This window comes from Schistocerca americana, chromosome 3, assembly GCF_021461395.2.
Source record: "Schistocerca americana isolate TAMUIC-IGC-003095 chromosome 3, iqSchAmer2.1, whole genome shotgun sequence".
Classification (NCBI taxonomy): domain Eukaryota; kingdom Metazoa; phylum Arthropoda; class Insecta; order Orthoptera; family Acrididae; genus Schistocerca; species Schistocerca americana.
The window spans coordinates 883,067,365-883,086,347 of NC_060121.1; the positions used below are offsets into that span (position 1 = coordinate 883,067,365).

Sequence of the window (18,983 nt, forward strand, 5' to 3'; positions counted from 1 at the left end):
AGTACTCTTTGTTATATGGAAGCACAATTCTTCTTCCATTGTTTACATGTGGCCTTTATCATCACAGGTCTGTTGGAGCAATATCTGCACGGGCATCAAGCAAAGATTTCTGTACAGGTTTTAGTGGTCTGGTTACGATAAGCTATCATTCATTTATATTTACGATCCATCTGTTTGGTATACCTGCTCCCTGCACCAGAGTACTCTGCAGCTGAGTACACCAAGGACTGTCTGTGTCATCTCTCCAGGCTGTTCCTGCCAATTCCCGTATTATATTATTTCTGGACTTTTGTTTTGTCCACTCAGCTGCAAGTGTTTTTCATGTGGTACAGAATGACCAAGAAAGTTGTCAGTGTATTTTGCATAATTGCTGTGGGTCATCTATTTGCACCAGATGATTTATACCTCATATTTATTTAGGTGTCCCAAGTCTGCTGTCAGACTCTGTTCTCCTCCTTGTAGATGCTTCACTCGACGGTAAGTGCTACATCATCATCTTGGCAGAAGTTCTGTGAGGTCACTATTGGGAAGTCTGAAGTACATAGGTTAACTAGAAGAGGAGACAATATTGAGTCTTGTGGCAGCCCGTTTTTGATGCAGTGTGGCTCACTAGTTCTTTGTGCAAGGTGATTTCAGTGTAATGATTTCTTATACCATCTAACCACATTGAGCCATAAGCAACACTCAAATCCATGAATACCGCTTCTCTGGAATACCAATTCAATACATGACGCCAAAGCTAGGTCCTGTTCACAGCAATTGTGAATAGCTGTAAGGTCAGCTTGTTCAGGAGAAATAAAAACAGTCTGCCTGTGATTTAAAAAGCAGGAGACTGTTGGAAAAAAACCTTCTGAGACGCCTATAAGCAGAAGAATAAGTCTGCCCCCATTGCCAGAAGGCATTGTCATTGTTGCTTTAATTGTGTCATCTATCCAACCCTACTTGACAACATGACCAGAATTGATCCAATTTTCATCAAGTCACACCATATATATTCATCCAACAGATCTGCCTTAAAATTCAGCATCATCATGATACTGTACCCTACCTGTCCTCCTACAGCATATGACCACAGAAATGTCCACAGTGAAATTGTGAAATTGTAAGCTGCACAAAACTGAGAATAGCACTATGCGACTGCCTAAAAAACACAGATTCCTTAAGGTTCAGCAATAACTTGCCAAGTGTCCAATGTTCTTTTTGGGATAATAATCACAAATATGACGACGAATTCCATCCTCTGAAAATGAAACTATACTGATAATCTGCTTATCCAGACAACAGCTTTTTACCGGAGTTTCGAGTTTTGATGTTTCTTCTGCTTGAACATTCCCTTGTCAATTTTCACAACAATGTTTACATTTGGGTTCAAAGCAGTTCTATGGATTATCTTGTTAATGGAGAGCAGTAGCGACCATTAAGTTTTTCAGTCTCAAAGTAGGCTCATCTCTCTCGACTGACACCGCAGTCCACAGACTAAGAGAATGATGACAAACTTTTTCATTCTTAACTTTTGATGAACTTGCTTCTGACATTATGAGAAGTACTGTGATAGTGGTGGTGGTAGTGGTAAAGGACTGGCAATTGTGGGAGATTGCTGTGGCTACAGGCCTCGTGGAAGTGGCAGCATGCATACTATGCGACCTGTGTAGATTTTCAACTACTACTAGTTCCATCACAGTCATCAATACTAAAGTAATTTCAAGCTGACTACACATCCTTTAATTTATAATGATTTTCCCCTACCAACTTCTCAGTCACAATCATTTATAACTATAAGCAAATGTGTTATGAAATAATGTCTCTTAAATTATAGATTGCAGCGATCAATCGTCCTTTTTAAATTTTATTGTGCAGATCTAGATTTCGGTTAGAAGCTTGCCAGTCGCAATGCATTATTATTTCATCCACAGTTCACTGAATAACAGTCGCTGAGTGCAACAGCTTTCTGAATGGAAGGTAACCTAATAATGTCTTTGTTTCATAGTTTAAAACTAATTGGCATTTTATTTACATTTTGCATAATCTTAATACATCTAGTATGAGCACGACTCACTATACGCAGCAGTCCAAGAACCAAATTACAAGCAAACTTTTGTTAATACAGTTTTTATGGAAAATAAGGATACCAGTACACAAATGCAGCAAAATCCCCTCACCTCTGGCATTGGCTTCATTCACTGCTTGCCTGATTTCTTCGGCAAGATTCTGTGCAGAGGAAGCATCTCGTACTGTATCCCCAAACTCCCCTGAACTCTCTCTGGAACCGGATCCAGAACCAGAGCCAGACCCAGATCCGGACGCCTGCCTGTCGCCACCAGAAATGCGCCTCTCCCGCTCTGCCAGCACTCTCTTGAGCTGCTCAGCCAGAGATGGTGGTGGGCCCACCAGTCCCCTCACGGGTCCGGCAGCTGGGGGTGCAGTGTAGCGGGGTGGGCCGCCCAGCGGTGGAGGGTGCGTGTGCCTCGCAGAGGGTGCCACCGGGTATGGCTGGCCACCCTGCGGGGATGTCACGGGGTAGTGCGGTCGGAACTTCGACATGTGGGGGGCGGTGCCGATGTGGGACTGCGCCAGCTGCAATCCGAACAGTGTAGAGTAATGACAACTTATATTCTGTAACACTGTGTAGTTTACTTATTTACTGTGCTTAACACTGTCTATTGGGTAAAGTATAATTTCAACATTTCAGTGTTAAGAAACAAGTTTGATGCACAACACACTATACAATTGTATCATCACCCATAATGTTTGGTTACTTAAGAACCAGTGTCCCTTCTAGATGCTAGTCGGCTGTTTCCTGAAGATGGCCTAGTAAGCCAGAAACTAGTTCAAAATTAACAAAAATCAGTAGAACAAAAACAGTGTACTTGTTATTCAACCTTATATACATTACTTGTTTGCATTGTTACAACACGCTGACCGTGTCAAAGTTGTTAAATATCACAGTGATTTAAATTTGGTAAAACTGGACATACTAGTCTTAGACTTAATTCATGCTGTTATTGAAAAAATATTGAATCAACCAGCTAAAGTAGACATAACAGCCTTCTTATGGTAAACATGCTGCTAGTGGAAAAACACCAAAATTTTAAAAAAGGGAGTCAACAGATTGATCTGCTATGTTGTACATGCTGTTAGCTTTTAATTATAAAGTAAGCAGTAGCAGAGGAGGAGTTGTCTAGAAAAACTATTTCAGTTAAAGTTTCTCTGGGCTACCTGTCAGAATTTTATTGTATTGTATTAATGTTAAAACATTTTTGGAGCTGCATATTGCTTCTTTTCTGTGCCACAGATGACTCTTTAGAGATGACTGATGAATGACTTTTCTTCCTTTATTCCAATGTTACAGTTGTCAGTAGAACTATTTTTATGAATGTGTGATGGATTACTAATGGCAAATTTCATTACTTATTGTGAAGATGTGGTTTGACAAAGTTATTAGTTACAAGATAGCTGTTGGTAAACACCATATTTTATTCTCATGGCCACTTCAATGAAGTAAATGCTTTCCTTTTAATTCATGATTCACTCTTGAGTATTGTATTATAATGCATTACTGATGTGTAGGAAAAGTATGTCACTACATATTTGTCATCCATCTGTAAATACTAGTAATAATGCAAAGAACAGATTTCTGAAATGAGTCATTTAAAGAAATTTTATATTTCTTATTTTCATCAGTAAGAATATCCTAAAATATGAAACATTCCACTTTAGTCCATAACTTGTCCTCACACACTACCTTCATTGTTGGCACTATTTATGTGGTTGTAAAGAGCTTCAATACAATGTTTTACCTTTTCAAAATTGATGGAAAGTCAATTATAATTCTATAATTCTTCAAAACAAACATTACAGTCAGTTTCTTCTGTTGCTTTCTCTATACCAAGTTTAATTATAGCATCTGTGCCATCCACAAAAGGTTCTTACTCTGCTTAATGAATGTAAAGTGTGTGGTCATTCATACAGGTAAGGAAGAGGAGAAACCTAATGTTGAACCCTACGGAATTCCAGTTAGGATCTCTTCCCAGCCAGTAAACCTCTTACTACTTGCAGCATGGTGCATATCTTTTAGTTAAGTCTACGTATGTGTGCCTTAAAATTTAATATACAAGCTTTTTTGGAAAAAAAATAAAATGAATAAATAAAAATTAAAAAATTAAAACTGAAGGAACTTACTGTAGCAACTAAAATAGCATCAGATGGCACTAAATTAAATGCAGACATGAAAAGGGCACATGGGGGCAAGGTAAGTAAGGGTAATACTACTTATATTGTTAGCAAACAGCAGTATAGCAACAACATACTGTAGTTCTTTTTGAAAAACAACATTACTGAAATTGCTTGGGATCCAACAGGAAAGGTACAAGCAAAGCTAATCTGCCAAACAAGTTATTGAATAGGACCTCTTTACTATTGACTGAAGAGCAAAAGTTATGATGTTCTGCATGAATGTGATGGCCACACAGCATACCAGCCAATTAAAAATTAACAACAAAGAGCACAATATTAGACTAAGCTCTATGAACAGCCATCTGTGTAAAATTATGAAAATGCTTGGTAAGGTATTAAAACAGTTTTATGTCTTTGGGATAGTTTTTCAATTAGTAATTATTCTGCATTGATTAATGAGATTGAAGATAGCCTTTTGCCAACATTTCCTGCCTTATATCATTGAACATTAAAAACCTATATGCAAATGTACTTGTTGACGTGGCCGTTGGGATGTTCAGAACCATCAAGCACAGGAGATTATATTGACAACAAAGTGTTGAATTTATTGAACTTTTCCAGCTTGTTCTTAAATATAACTGCTCCTTCACACCCCGTCGATAAAATCTTGTACTACAAGTGCTCTGCGGACAATACACTGCTTCTGATAAATGGGCGTGAAAGAAAGGTAAAAATTATAAATAAACTAATGATTTTATGATCAAATTGAATTCACTGTCAAACAATAAAAAATGAGTAACTGCAATTTCTTGATCTAAATATCATGAAGAAAGATGGCCTTCATAGTGAACAAGAAGCCAATAGCAACAGATATTTTGATACAATATAACTCTTGCCATCCAGATGGCCAAAATACTTTCCAACCTTAGCTGTTAATTAGGTAGAGCTTTTAAAGTCCTGATTAAAGGCCTATTATAAGACAGCTAATGGATGACATGAAAACTTAGTGGAAAAATTAATATGTAAGAAACAGTGCATGGACGTAAGTGGGAATGCCACTCAGAATGATATCACATTGTGGATGAAACCCACATAAGATTTTGGCAGCACATGTAGATTGCACAGAAAAGAGTCTCTGCATTTTGCTGACACACACTGTTCGAATTCTAAACTATCTGCATTCCAAAAAAGCACTTTGTATGTTGCTGCTACATGTTCACCTGTTTCATCTGCAACTTCTATCTTTGTTGGCCCACTGCTCTTACTATAAATAATTTTCTCATGATGAATTTCAATGATAGTGATGTTTTTAAAGTCATGGAAGAAAAAATCAATGAGTCTTTTTTGGAGGGACAGGCTAATATATAATACGCATCTGTTCTGTATAAGGAGAGAGAGAATACGGCTGAAAGAAAAAGCACGCTCATCCACTTTCATGTGTTGTGTTGTTGGCATTTTCAGTCCTAAGACTAGCTTGATGCAGCCCAACATGTTACTCTATCCTGTGCAAACCTCTTCACCTCCAAATAACTACTGCAGCCTACATCCATCTGAAACTGCAACAATACCTCCCAATACTAAATTCAAGATTCCCTGATGTCTCAGAGTGTGTTCTATCAATCAATCTCTTGTTTTAGTTAGATTGTGCCACAATTTTTTTCTCCCCAGTTCTACTCAGTAACTCCTCATGTGATCTACCCATTGGATAGATCACATGAGGAGTTACTTCAGCGTTGTTCTGAAGCACCACACTTCAAAAGCTTCTCATTTCATTTCAAAAACTTCTGTTCTCTCTTTGTCTGGTATGATTATCATCCACATTTCACTTCTGTATAAGGCAACACTCCAGACAAATACCTTGAGAAAACACTTCCTAACACTTAAATCTGTATTTGATGTTAACAAATTTGTGTTTTTGTGAGATGCTTTTCTTACCATTGCCAGTCAACATTTTATACCCTCTCTATTTTTGCCATCATCAGTTTTTTATTGCCTACACATAAAAATTCACGAACATCTTTTAGTATCTCTTTTCCTAATCTAATTACCTCATCATTGCCCAATTTAATTGAACTACATTCTATTATGCTTATTTTGCTTTTGTTGATGTTCATCTTGTATCCCGCTACAAGACACAGTCCACTCCATTCCAACTGCTCTTCCAAGTCCTTTGCTGTGTCTGACAGAATTACAATATCTTTGGCAAACCTCAAAGTTTTAATTTCTTCTCCCTGAACTCTAATTCCTACTCCAAATTTTTCTTTACTGTTGATCATTGTACAGATTGTATAAATCATGGATAGGCTAAAACCATATCTCATTCCCTTCTCAAGGAACATTTGCCTTTCCTATACTTTGTCTCTTTTACCTGTTGTCCGGTTTCTGTATCATCAAAAGCTTTCATCAAGTCTACAAATGCTATGAACATAGATTTGTCTTTTCTTAACCCATCTTCATAGAGAAGTTGCAGTGCCAGCACTGTCTTGCATGCACCTACATTTTCAGAACCCAAACTGATCTTTTCCAAGGTCAGGTAGACCGTGACAACGATGGTGGTGTGAGCTGACACACTGTCACTGTGCAGTTCCGATGAAGTCTGCGGAACTCCTTTTGAACACAGGTGCCCTTGTGATAGCATCTCTGTGGCACTTCCCTTAAAATTGAATGTTGAAGGTCTGGCCAGAATGTAAGAACTCATGATGCACCATCCCCTTTTTGGGTGTGGGGGACTTTGATTTCATCCCAGACTCACTGCTCACTCAGGTGATGTTTCTTCAGGTGTGGTGACATCATCATTTGCCATTCACACTATGCCTCTGTGATTCCAAATTGTATTGAAAGACCCATGGCTCATCCCCCATCGACCATGTTGTCCAGGAAATTGGAATCATCATCTCGGAGCTGCTCAAATTCTTCACACACTTCCATTTGGTGCTGCTTTTGTGTGTCGGTCAAAACTCTGGGCACAAGTTTTGCTCAAATCTTCTGCATGGCCAAGCCTTCCAATACAATCTCTAACAACCATTTTTGGCAAGTCCAATAATACTAACATTGAGCGAACATCCATTTGATAGTCTGAATTCAGTAACTGGCATACACGAGTCGCACCGTCATCTGTTCACAACATATACGGCGTCCTGCATGGGCTGTAAAGGATCTGGGAGATGTGTTATTTTCTACTGGATTTTTCGATACCAAATCTAATGAGGGAAGTTGTAAATGTTTTCTTCTATTTTTGTCAGAATATTAGTTTGTGAATTGTAATTTGCCTTATTTTATACTAATTTACTTATATTTTTGAGAGTGACAGCATATTGATTAATATTAGTAGAGGTGACGAAGAATATCAAAGAGACTGGTTACAAGTGGAAGCTTGTGTGTTGTGTAAAATGTCTTTGACGCTGGAGTTGGCTTTGACCATAGTCAGTCGGCAGTGAACTCTTGGTGTGTGTGTTGACGGTGGAACAATGAGCAGGTCGCCGTCATAATAATTTGCTAGTGAACAGGAAAAATGAATAATGTTACTACTTTTTTTATATAAACTTTAAGAAGAAACCACATTCGAAGAAATGGTACTTGAAGCACCAAAAATGAGGCAAATGCATTGAACCAGGTCATTTCTGCAGCCGACGAAACTGCATTGTGGAATCATACTTCCACTAGACGACTGAAGCCAAGACAAATATCGTCTTGTAAACATTTTACGGAAAAGGTACTGTCACGAAATATGCTAAATACAGTATATAAAAATAGTGAGCATATTTCAGGGCCTTGTCCATGAACTCCTCTAAACATCTTGTGCCACCCGTTTGACTGCAGTCTGGAAAGGAAATCATCCACCAAGGCTTCCAGAAGTATTCCAAAAGCCTCCAATGGTGTCTTGTTAAGCTTCACACAGAACTTTAGCACACAGTGTTGCTTTAAAGTTTTCTACATCACAAGTTCAATGCAACTATTACATAGAGGTTCACAAAGAAACTATCTTAACCTTCCAAGAGCATGGACGCAATTGAGCAACCTACCACTGGAAAGCTAAGTCTATCCCCCCCCCCCCCTCCCCCCTCTGGTCAAACAGCTCTGTGACAAAGTTGCATCACAAAAGAAAAGTGTGACACACAGCTTTCCAGACACACCCTTTATATTGGTCAGACTGCTAGATCCTTCAAGTTGAGGTACAAAGAGCACAGGGACAGGTCTCAGTTTAATAAATCAAAAAGTCAGTGACAGGCATGTGTAGCCATGACACCAGCCACTCTTTGTTGTAAACTGAATACAACACACAATTCTGCACATACAGAATAAGGATAGAAATTTGCAACTGCTGGAACTGTTTGAAACTATGATATATAGTGAAAAAAAAAAGAAAATACATTAAATTAGCACATTACAGGCGTCACACACACAACCTTTTTTTAAAAACTATGTAGAGACGTTTAATATCAGTCTTCGGTTAACTCGTTGAATATTGTTGACATTCTGTTTGTGATAAGATTCGAACTCCCAAGCATCTCCTTAGGGCTGTGCATTATCTTTGATCACTATTGTCTCTCTGATTTCTTGTTTATGTACACAAAGTGCTCAGCAGTACTACTTGGGTGTCTGTAATCTGGATATGTCTTTTCTGGAAGTATACAGACAGCCCATACAATTAGCTGATGCTGTGATGCTGCTGATACTCAAAAACACACACATCAATTCATTTTAGTTTTTTTATCAATTGGATGAATGACGATGTAACAAATTTGAAGACAACATGGTTTTAAATAAAGTAACCAAAAAATTTTAAAATTCTTTATCACCTTTATAGATTCTTGTGTAATGATTCTGATGACCAAGGTTTTTCTCCTCCAAAAAGTGTCGATATTAGTGCTTTTGCATTACGAAAAGTGGTTGAGGCTACATTTTAACATTGTATAAATTGCAGTCTAGATCTAGCAGCTCTTCTGCAAAGTGTACTTTTGTATACTAAATATACAGTTAGTAGCAATAAAAAGTTTTACTACTGAGTTTCTTACTTAAAAATTTAGAGAATTATGTCATTAACAAATCTGGATAATGCTTGTTAACACATTTCCTGTAGCCCTCGTTATAAAGAGATATAAATTCCAGAATGAGATTTTCACTCTGCAGCGGAGTGTGTGCTTATATGAAACTTCCTGGCAGATTAAAACTGTGTGCCCGACTGAGACTCGAACTCAGGACCTTTGCTTAAAGATTATAGCAGAAAGTAAGTGCTTAAAATATTAAATTGCTGCAGTCTGATTCGAGTAGTCAGTATTGCAACTTTTGTACAGCAGGTTCGCAGAAGAGCTTCTGTAAAGTTTGGAAGGTAGGAGACGAGGTACTGGCAGAAGTAAAGCTGTGAGTCATGCTTCAGTAGCTCAGTGCTAGAGCACTTGCCCGCGGAAGGCAAAGGTCCCGAGTTCAAGTCTCGGTCGGGCACACAGTTTTAATCTGCCAGGAAGCTTTAGATATAAATTAGATATTCTAGTATATAAAGAAAAATTCCCTCTGCTACTGAGTCATTTTATTTGTCACTAATGACTCAGAATTCTGTTTGAAATTCCGAGAAAAGTCACATCAACTTCTATTTACGATAACTTTTACTACCAATTTATTAATTTTAGAAAATAATAATTGCGCTATTTCTAGTAGTTTAAATTATTGTAGAATGTCTTTTCAATATTATATTCCTTTAATATTTGACTATTTTCTCTACTGAAATTAGAAGATGACAACTAACCTGCATCTTCCAAGTTACAATTCGCAGTAATTATTCTGTTTAATAGTTATTATGTGTTGTACACTGACCAGTTATGCCGCCTCTCATTTTGAAACATTTCACCCATTTGTAACTTTAACGAGAATTATTAGTTTCTAACATGATGTGCATTTTTCAGGTCTTTCGAATACATTCTTTCCTTTTCCTCCTCCTCCTCCTTCTTCTTCTACAAATAGCTACTTTCAAAAACTGATTTACATTTACTTAGAAATACAATGAATTCCACTGTGGCATCTAGTTTATTATAAACCTCATTCAAATTCCACAAACTTTATTGTTCTTGAAGTATTTTATTTTAGTTTTAGAAATATGCCTCACTGTTTTGCACTGAGATCTGTCGGAGTTTATACATTGCTGCACTATCCATTCTCAAAAACTGCCATCTTAAACTTCCTCATTGCGAGCACCATCTATGAAAACATCATCACAGTCCTACTATCCTGCTGTACAAAAGTTGCAATACTGACTACTCGAATCAGACTGCAGCAGTTTAATATTTTAAGCACTTACTTTCTGCTATAATCTTTAAGCAAACCACGAAAAACAGTACTTGTTTCTTCTTCAAAGACAGGCAACACAATGATCGATTATTATCTTGTGTACATAACAAAGTTTATACAGTGGTGAATTTCAATTACCACTGATCATTTTATGAAGACAATCATACATAGGAGATAATCTACTACCTTTCATGTATGTGATCAGTTTAATGTAAACAGTGTCCATCTACACACAGCAACAGCTATAAAAAAAAAGTAATAATAATAATAATAATAATAATAATAGGAACAATAATTAGCAATGGACTACCATATTGATTCAAGTCCTGAAATAATTATAGCACATACTAACTAGCAACACTTCAGCAGGTTTGAGGCTAGAAAGCATATAATGTAATCTGGAGGTAAAATGTTCTGAACACAACTTATTAATCAGGAAACATATAGACATGCTCCAGCAAGGTATCTACTTAATGGATTGGAACAATATAAAATTCCACAAATTAATCTATTACATTATATTTCATTAATGTGCCTCTCTAAACACTACCTTAAAAAAAGAAACTTTGGGGTTACTGTGTTAACAGCCAGCTTTTTACAGACAGGTCAACACCAACTATTGCAGCTCCTCATACTGTAATACTCAATTATAATCTGCATACGGTGCAACTAGTGTCTTAGTTAGTTTTAAACTTGTCGTTGTTATTCCAAAACTAACTGCAAGTATGACAGGACAGGAAGCATACCTATAACTGTACCTAAACTTCGATCAGTCTCCAGAAATATAATAAAATAGTTACTTTAAAACTGAACTAAATCTCTTAATTTTATTATTTTGTATTTGGTGAATTTCAGATTTATGGGTGAACTTTATTCTTAAATTTGTGCGATTTCCTTGCTAAAAGTAAGAGTGTTTTTAAAGCTGACAAAATTTTCTAGTTTCCATGCCAAGGTAAATACAAGGTATTGATGAAAGCAGTGATTTACAAACATCACAATGATGAAGGTACAAACCTTTTTAATGCCCTGTTATGCAAGGAAAAATGGATAGATATTTATGAATCAATAATGTACATAACAGCAATAATATTAGAAGTAATTACTGCATTACTTCAGGAACAAGCGTAAGTACTTCACGCACAAGCATTTTTTACAAGAATTCTGCCATTTGACTATTATACAGTGCACGGCATAACACGAGGAACAAAACATTGTTATATATGTGAGAACATTACTTTCACACGTCATTGTCAAAACATATCTCATCCCATAAACCTGTTGTCATATTATTACTAATTTCTTAAAGCATTTAATAATTTTCTAACAATTTTAGCAGGTTGCACATTGTACTACCTGTAAAATGAACATACTGGTATGTCGTTTTAAGAATTCTATATATAACAAAGTACTTATGCTTCGGATCACTATCCCAAGACCATGAATTAGAAGGCTCGAATAACAAATGGGAATAATTCCATTGAGGTATTTTAGCTCTCCTTGTCAAATACGAAAAATTTAAAACTACTAGCTAGATTAGTCAAGTTTTGACAGAATATCCATGACCTCTATATACTGTACATGTTATCTGGGCTGCACATTGTCAAAGAAAGATATAACAGTGTTGAGCAAAGTTTCAAATTAGACCTCGCAAATCTTAGGAAACAAATCCACAATGAAGCAATAGCAGTCAGAAAACTTTAAAAGCCATGCCTCTTGGAACCTCATTACCAATACCGTGAAACAGGTTCGAATGCAGAGGAGAAACCAATAAATACTACACATGACGACCAACTGATACAGGATGAAAAACTATAAAATTCTTAACAAACATTTCTTCTTTCCAACTGCACCTCAATTCCAGACATTGATATACTCCACATTCCAATACACTGTTGCACAACACATACGGGCTTTGAATTTGGCGTAGTAAATGAACGACAGATAAGCAACATAATTCTGTAGCTAAAACACAAACACTTGAGGGGTTGGGATGATCTTTTCAGCACAATAATGAAAAAATATAGAAATGATGTGGTTAAATCAATTACATATTTCATCAACTGTAACCCTGAAGAGGACATGTTTCCTAATACACTGAAAAGAAGCATTGTCAGATCAGTACATAGAAAAGGATCAAAGGAGGAAGCATCAAACTACTGACCAATATTGAATCAGTAATCCTGGCAAAGCATACCATGATTGTTTTTATCGACAATCTCCTTGCAGAAACCCAACACGGATTTCAAAAAGATCACAATACCACAACAGCTTTTGAAGAATTTTTGCACCTAGTCCGTAGCTATCTAGATGAAGTGAAGCTTACTGTAGGTACATTTTTAGACCTAATAAGAGCTTCCGAACCTGATCAACCACACACTTCCCTTGCAAAAACCGAAGACATGGAGTATGATGCACAAGTCTGTTGAACCCGTATCTACTTATCTATAAAACCACAATCAATGCACAAATATAAATTATCAAAATAGGGTGAGATAAATCAACATTCAGACTATAATAATAATTTTGTGTGGTTCAATGGCCCAGTGCAGATCTTTCACTTGGATGTCGCATCGGAGACTTTGGTGTCCCTAACCTACCCCAGTTATGCAACTGGGAAAAGGTGGCCTACAGTTTAATAGGGAAGCCAAACCAAGTGTCATTTCTGCTGACTCCTCATATCGTTGAGAGGTGAGGGCTACATTAAAGCAAAGACTGAAAAATCCACGATCTGACAGATTCGATATCATGACCTTTCAGTTTCCAGGCACATACTTTACAGCTAAATCAAAAGGCAGTCTATGACAAATACAAGAGTCATTGCAAAAACCGTGGTAACTATTTTTTGTCTCCAAAATGGTAACAAATTACAAAATTCTGAATATGCAAATGGAAGGCTAGTTCATATGTAAACATTATGGGTGGGGACATGGATTAACACACAAACTGCCATGAAGATATAACATGAGAAAAAAGACAAAAAGAAGTTTGTCATTGCAAACATGTTTTACCATAAATTGCCACAGTATGCAATAGTATATTACAAACAGGAGTCTCCCCAAGAATCCACAGTAACGTGACATGATGCTAGATGACAGTCCTTTCCAGGAGAATGGAGCATGATGAGAGACCATAGCGTGAGTCAAGCAGCCATTCAGGACACATGTTACCTGACTTGAACACTGGTCTTACATAAGGTTCACCACGGAAGGATGATGGTGGTGGTGGTGGTGGTGGTGGTGGTGGTAGTGGTTTGTGGGGCACTCAACATCGTAGTCATCAGCACCTGTACAAGTTCCAATCTTTCCATTTCCAGTCTCACCACTACCCGAATGATGATGAGGACAACACAAAAACCCAGTCCCCGAGTGGAGAAAATCACCCAACCGGCCGCCATGGAAGGAATGCACAATAATACCATGAGGAGGTTGTAGGAGTGGTAGGAAACGCTGCTCTATTGTACTGAATGGCTGTTCAGCAGATGCATTCAGGCAAGGCACAACTGCACGACCAACATGCACTGATCCAGGCGGCCAGTCAGTGTGCATACCGACAGACCTGCTACGCAGACTGCCCAATGCTTGGAGAATGATAGACGAGGGATGCTGCAGAAATTACAATGTCATACTACTATTTAGAAGACATCAATCTACAGGATCTTACACAATGAGCTACACATGCATAAAGCTGCTGCAGAGTGTGTGTGTGTGTTTCGAGCAGTAAGTGAAGTGGGAAATTTCTTGTGCGTGTCTAGTGCATTACAAGGAGGAGAGAGAGAGAGAATATGCTTGGGAGAATCATCACCATAGATGAATTTTGGGCCAGGGCCTATGAGCCATAACTGAAATGTCAGTATGTGGAATGGTGTCAGCCAGGTTCACATTCAGGCAGAAATTTTGTCACAATCCCCCTCCTGTCAAGTTAATACTCATCAAAGCCTGTGACATTAGTTGATTTGTACCATTTCGTCCAACATGGACAAACTATTAACGTACTGTACAACTATGCTAGTTTCCTGAAAACACCTACAACAGGCTATTCAGGAGAAACATCCTGAAAGTCTACAAGATGTGAAAGCCCACATGGCAGCGTGTGTGTGTGTGTGTGTGTGTGTGTGTGTGTGTGTGTGGGGGCGGGAGCGCGCGCGCGAGCGTGTGTGTGTGTGTGTGTGCGCGCGCGCGCGCGCGGGTGTGTGTGTGTGTGTGTGTGTGTGTGTGTGTGTGTGTGTGTGTGTGTGTGTGCGCGCGCGCGCGCGGGTGTGTGTGTGTGTGTGTGTGTGTGTGTGTGTGTGTGTGTGTGTGTGTCGACTCCAAAAGTTTGCACATTTCCTCAACTTTGGTGTGTGTTTTCTCCTGTCACTGCGACTGGTTTGATGCATTTCTCCATGCTACTCCATCCTATGCAAACTAATCCATCTCCAAAAACTACTACAACCTACATCTTTCTGAATCTGCTTAGTGTATTCATCTCTTGGTCTCCTTTCACAACTTTTATCTCCCACACTTCCCTCCAATACTAAACTGGTGATCCCTTGATGTCTCAGAATGTGTTATTTCAACCAACCCCCCTTTTGGTCAAGATGTGCCGCAAATTTCTTGTCTCCCCAATTCTATTCAGTACCTTTTCATTAGTTAAGTGAACTGCCCATCTGATCTTCACCATTATTCGGTGGCACCACATTTCAAAAGATTCTGTTCTCTTTCTGTGTGGTCTATCATCCACGTATCACTTCTGTACAAGGCTACACTCCAGACAAATACCTTCAGGAAATACTTCCTTACACCTGAACCTGAATTTGAGGTTAAGAAATTTCTCTTTTCAACAATGCTTTTCTTTCCATTGGCAATCTACAATCTATACTTCAGCCACTGTCGGTTACTTTGCTTCCCAAATAGCAAAACTTATCTACTAATGTAAATATCTCGTTTCCTAATTCGATTCCCTGAGTATCACCTGATTTACTTTAACTACATTCCCTCATCCCCGTTTGGCTTTGTAACTGCTGTCTGGTTTGTGCACAAGTTGTAAATAGCCCTTCACTCCCTGTATTTTACTCCTGCTACCATCAGAATTTAAAACAAAATATTACAGTCAGCATTTTCGAAAGCCTTCGCCAATGTTACAAATGTAGGTTGGCCTTTCTTTAACCTATCTTCTAAGGTAAGTGGTAGCGTCAGTATTTCCTCGCGTTTCTACATTTCTCTGGAATGCAAACTGATCTTCCCCTTCCTTACAACCTCGCATCTGCTATATACCTCCTCTACATCACCTTTACCTCCTTCAGTCCTCCTCCCCTCCAACTCCCATACATAATGTTATACCATCTTTTGTTTACTACCTCCCATTTGCCTTCTTCCCCTACAACCCCCCCCCCCCCCCCCCCGCCCATCTTCCATCTACTATACAGTTGAGTTTTATGTAGTATATTACAGGTGATGTCTTTTTTGGAAATATATAGTAAGAATTGTTGAGTGTGCTCTGGTTCAGGATTTTGTGGGTGCCTGCGATTTCACAAGGGAGTGCACATTGCCACGTGTATGCTCTTGCTTATGCAAGTCACCATGGTTTAGAAGATTGTGATTTTATAACATCACATATATCTGCAGTTATACTGGTACCACATTTTGTTGGGCATGTAAAAATGGTTATATTTACTCTTTGAGAACTGAGTACTGCATTATACTTCTGTAAGAGGCTTTATGAGCATGTATTATACTGATATGTTAACCACTTAGCCAAATAAAGAATCACGTTCCCATTTCCTGATAACGCCTTTGGCAGTCCAAAGACCACATGGCTCACACAACGGTGTCCCTTTGTAATGATCTCTGCCGTTGTTTTGACAAATGAAGAATGCAGGTCACAATAATTTATTGGCTATCAAATACAAACTACAGTTTGTTCAAGTTTATTTGCTGTGCATTATACCAGAAAAATTATATATCTTTGATATGTAATCATATTCTGCAATACAACTGGTTTATGAGATCATATACATGTTACTTTGACAATGTTATTTAGACATGTTGGACATTGTGACCTAAGTAATGTTCTCAAATATGTAATAACATTTTGTAGCTAACATTACTCCCTGCACTTAATGATTTGTATGTTTTATTAATTTTCACTTGAGGATGTCTGTTCTTGTTGTGGTCTTCAGTCCAGAGATTTGTTTCATGCAGCCCTCCATGCTACTCTATCCTGTGCAAGCCTCTTCATATCCAAATAACTACTGCAACCAATGTCTTTCTGAATCAGCTTACTGTATTCATCTCTCTATGTCCCTCTACAATTTTAGTCGTCCCCCCCTTCCCCCCCCCCCCCCCTCCCACACACACACACACACACACACACACACACACACACACACACACACACACACACACACACACACAAAAAACATTTGTGAACTTTTGATGCCTCAGAAAGTGTCCTATGTGTCTCCTCAATTCTATTCAGTACTCCCCTCATTAGTCATGCCAACCCCTAGCTTATCTTCACCATCCTTCTATAGCATCACATTTCAAAAGGGGGCTCTATTCTCTCCTTGTCTAAACCATTTGTCATCCATGCTTCATTTTCATACATGGCTTCGCTGAAAACAAACACATTCAGAAAATATTTCCTAACACTTAAATCTATATTCAATGTTAACAAATTTCTCTACTTCAGAAATGCTTTTCTTGCCATTCCTAGTCTACATTTTATATTTTCTCTACTTCAGCCATCATCAGTTATTTTTCTGCCCACATAGCAAAATTTATCTACTACTTTAAGTGTCCCATTTCCCTATCTAATTCTATCAGCATCACCCAATTTAATTCAACAACATTTCATTATCCTTAATTTGCTTTTTTAAATTTTCATGTTATATCCTCCTTTCAAGACACTGTCCATTCCATTCAACTGCTCTTCCAAGTCTTTTGGTGTCTAACAGAATTACATGACGTTGGCAAACTTCAAAAAAGTTTTTATTTCTTCCCACTCCAAGTTTTTCTGTGGTTTCCTGTACTGCCTGCTCAATGTACTGATTGAATAATATTGGGGACAGGCTACAGCCCTGTCTCACTCCCTTCTCAACCACCACCTCCCTTTCATACCCCTCAAAGCATTATAATTGCCGTCTTGTTTCTCCACAAGTTCTAAAAAGCTTTTTGTTCCCTGCATTTTACCCCTGCTATCTTCAGAATTTCACAGAGAGTGTCCCTGTCAATATCGTCATAAGCTCTTTCTAAATCTACAAGTGCTATAAATATAGGTTTTGCCTTCCCTTAACTTCTCTTGTAAGTAGTAGAGTTAGTATTGCCTCGCATGTTCCTACATTGCTCTAGAATCCAAACAGATCTCCCCAGAGGTGGGCTGTACCAGTTTTTCCATTCTTCTGTAAAGAAGTTGTGATAGTACTTTGAACCATGGCAGTTCACTAATATTCACATATGCCAGCATATGCTTTCTTTGAAACTAATTACTATGTCCTTCTTTAAGTCTGAGGCTATTTCACCTGTCTCATACATATTGCTCATCAGATGGAAGAGTTTGGTCATGGCTGGCTCTCCCAAGGCTCTCAGTAGTTCTAACGCAATGTTGTCTACTCCCGAGGCATTGTTTCTACTTAGGACTTTCAGTGATCCATCAAATTCTTCATGCAGTATCATATCTCCCATCTCATCTTCATCTACAGCCTCTTCCACTTCCATAATATTGCCCTCAAGTTCATCTCCCCTATATAGACCCTCTATATACTCTTGACATTTCAGCTTTCCCTTCATTGTTTGGTACTGGTTTTCCACTTGAGCTCTTGATATTCATACAGCTGCTTCTCTTTTCTACAAAGGCCTCTTTAATTTCCATGTAGGCATCATCTATCTCTGCCCTAGTGAGATATGCTTCTATACCCTTACATTTGTCCTCCAGCCATTCCTGTTTAGCCATTTTACACTTCCTGTCAATCTCATTTTTCACACGTTTGCATTACCTTTCGTTTACTTCATTTGAAGCACTTTTATACTTTCTCCTCTCATCAACTGTGATATCCAAGGATTTCTAACAGGCATTTTCTTTTTCCTACTTGATCTCTGCTTCCTTCACTATTTGATCTCTCAAAGCTAAGCATTCGTTTTGTACTGTATTTCTTTTTCCTGTTTCAGTTAATCATTGCCGAATTCTCCCTCTGAAACTCTCAACAACCTCTAGGTCTTTCAACTTATCCATGCTCTCTATCTCCTTAATTTCCTACTTTTGTTTTAATTTCTTTAGTTTTAATCCACAGTTCATACCCAATAAATTGTGGTCAGAATCCATATTTGCCCCTGGAAATGTTTCAAAGTTTAAATTCTCTGTCTTACCATTACATAATCAATCCAGAACCTTCCCACATCTCCAGGCCTCTTCCATGTCTAAACCTATGATTGTTACACCAAGTGTTAATGATGATTAAATTGTGTTCTGTGCAAAATTCTTCTATTTTTTGTTCTCTTCCTTTGCCTTCCCTTATGACAGACTTTCAATTTCCATTAACTATCTGAATAATT

The 18,983-nt window shown here is 38.1% G+C and overlaps 1 protein-coding gene across 1 annotated transcript in view; it reads right to left on the reverse strand.

The window, feature by feature from the left end:
- Nucleotides 1-18,983, reverse strand: part of LOC124606464 — a 183,695-nt gene that overhangs the window by 18,744 nt on the left and 145,968 nt on the right. The window contains exons 23-24 of the mRNA XM_047138446.1: nucleotides 11,470-11,481; nucleotides 2,160-2,574 (exon numbers count right to left, since the gene is read on the reverse strand). Of these exons, the coding sequence (XP_046994402.1) occupies nucleotides 2,160-2,574; nucleotides 11,470-11,481 (427 nt within the window). The remainder of the gene's footprint in view (nucleotides 1-2,159; nucleotides 2,575-11,469; nucleotides 11,482-18,983) is intronic.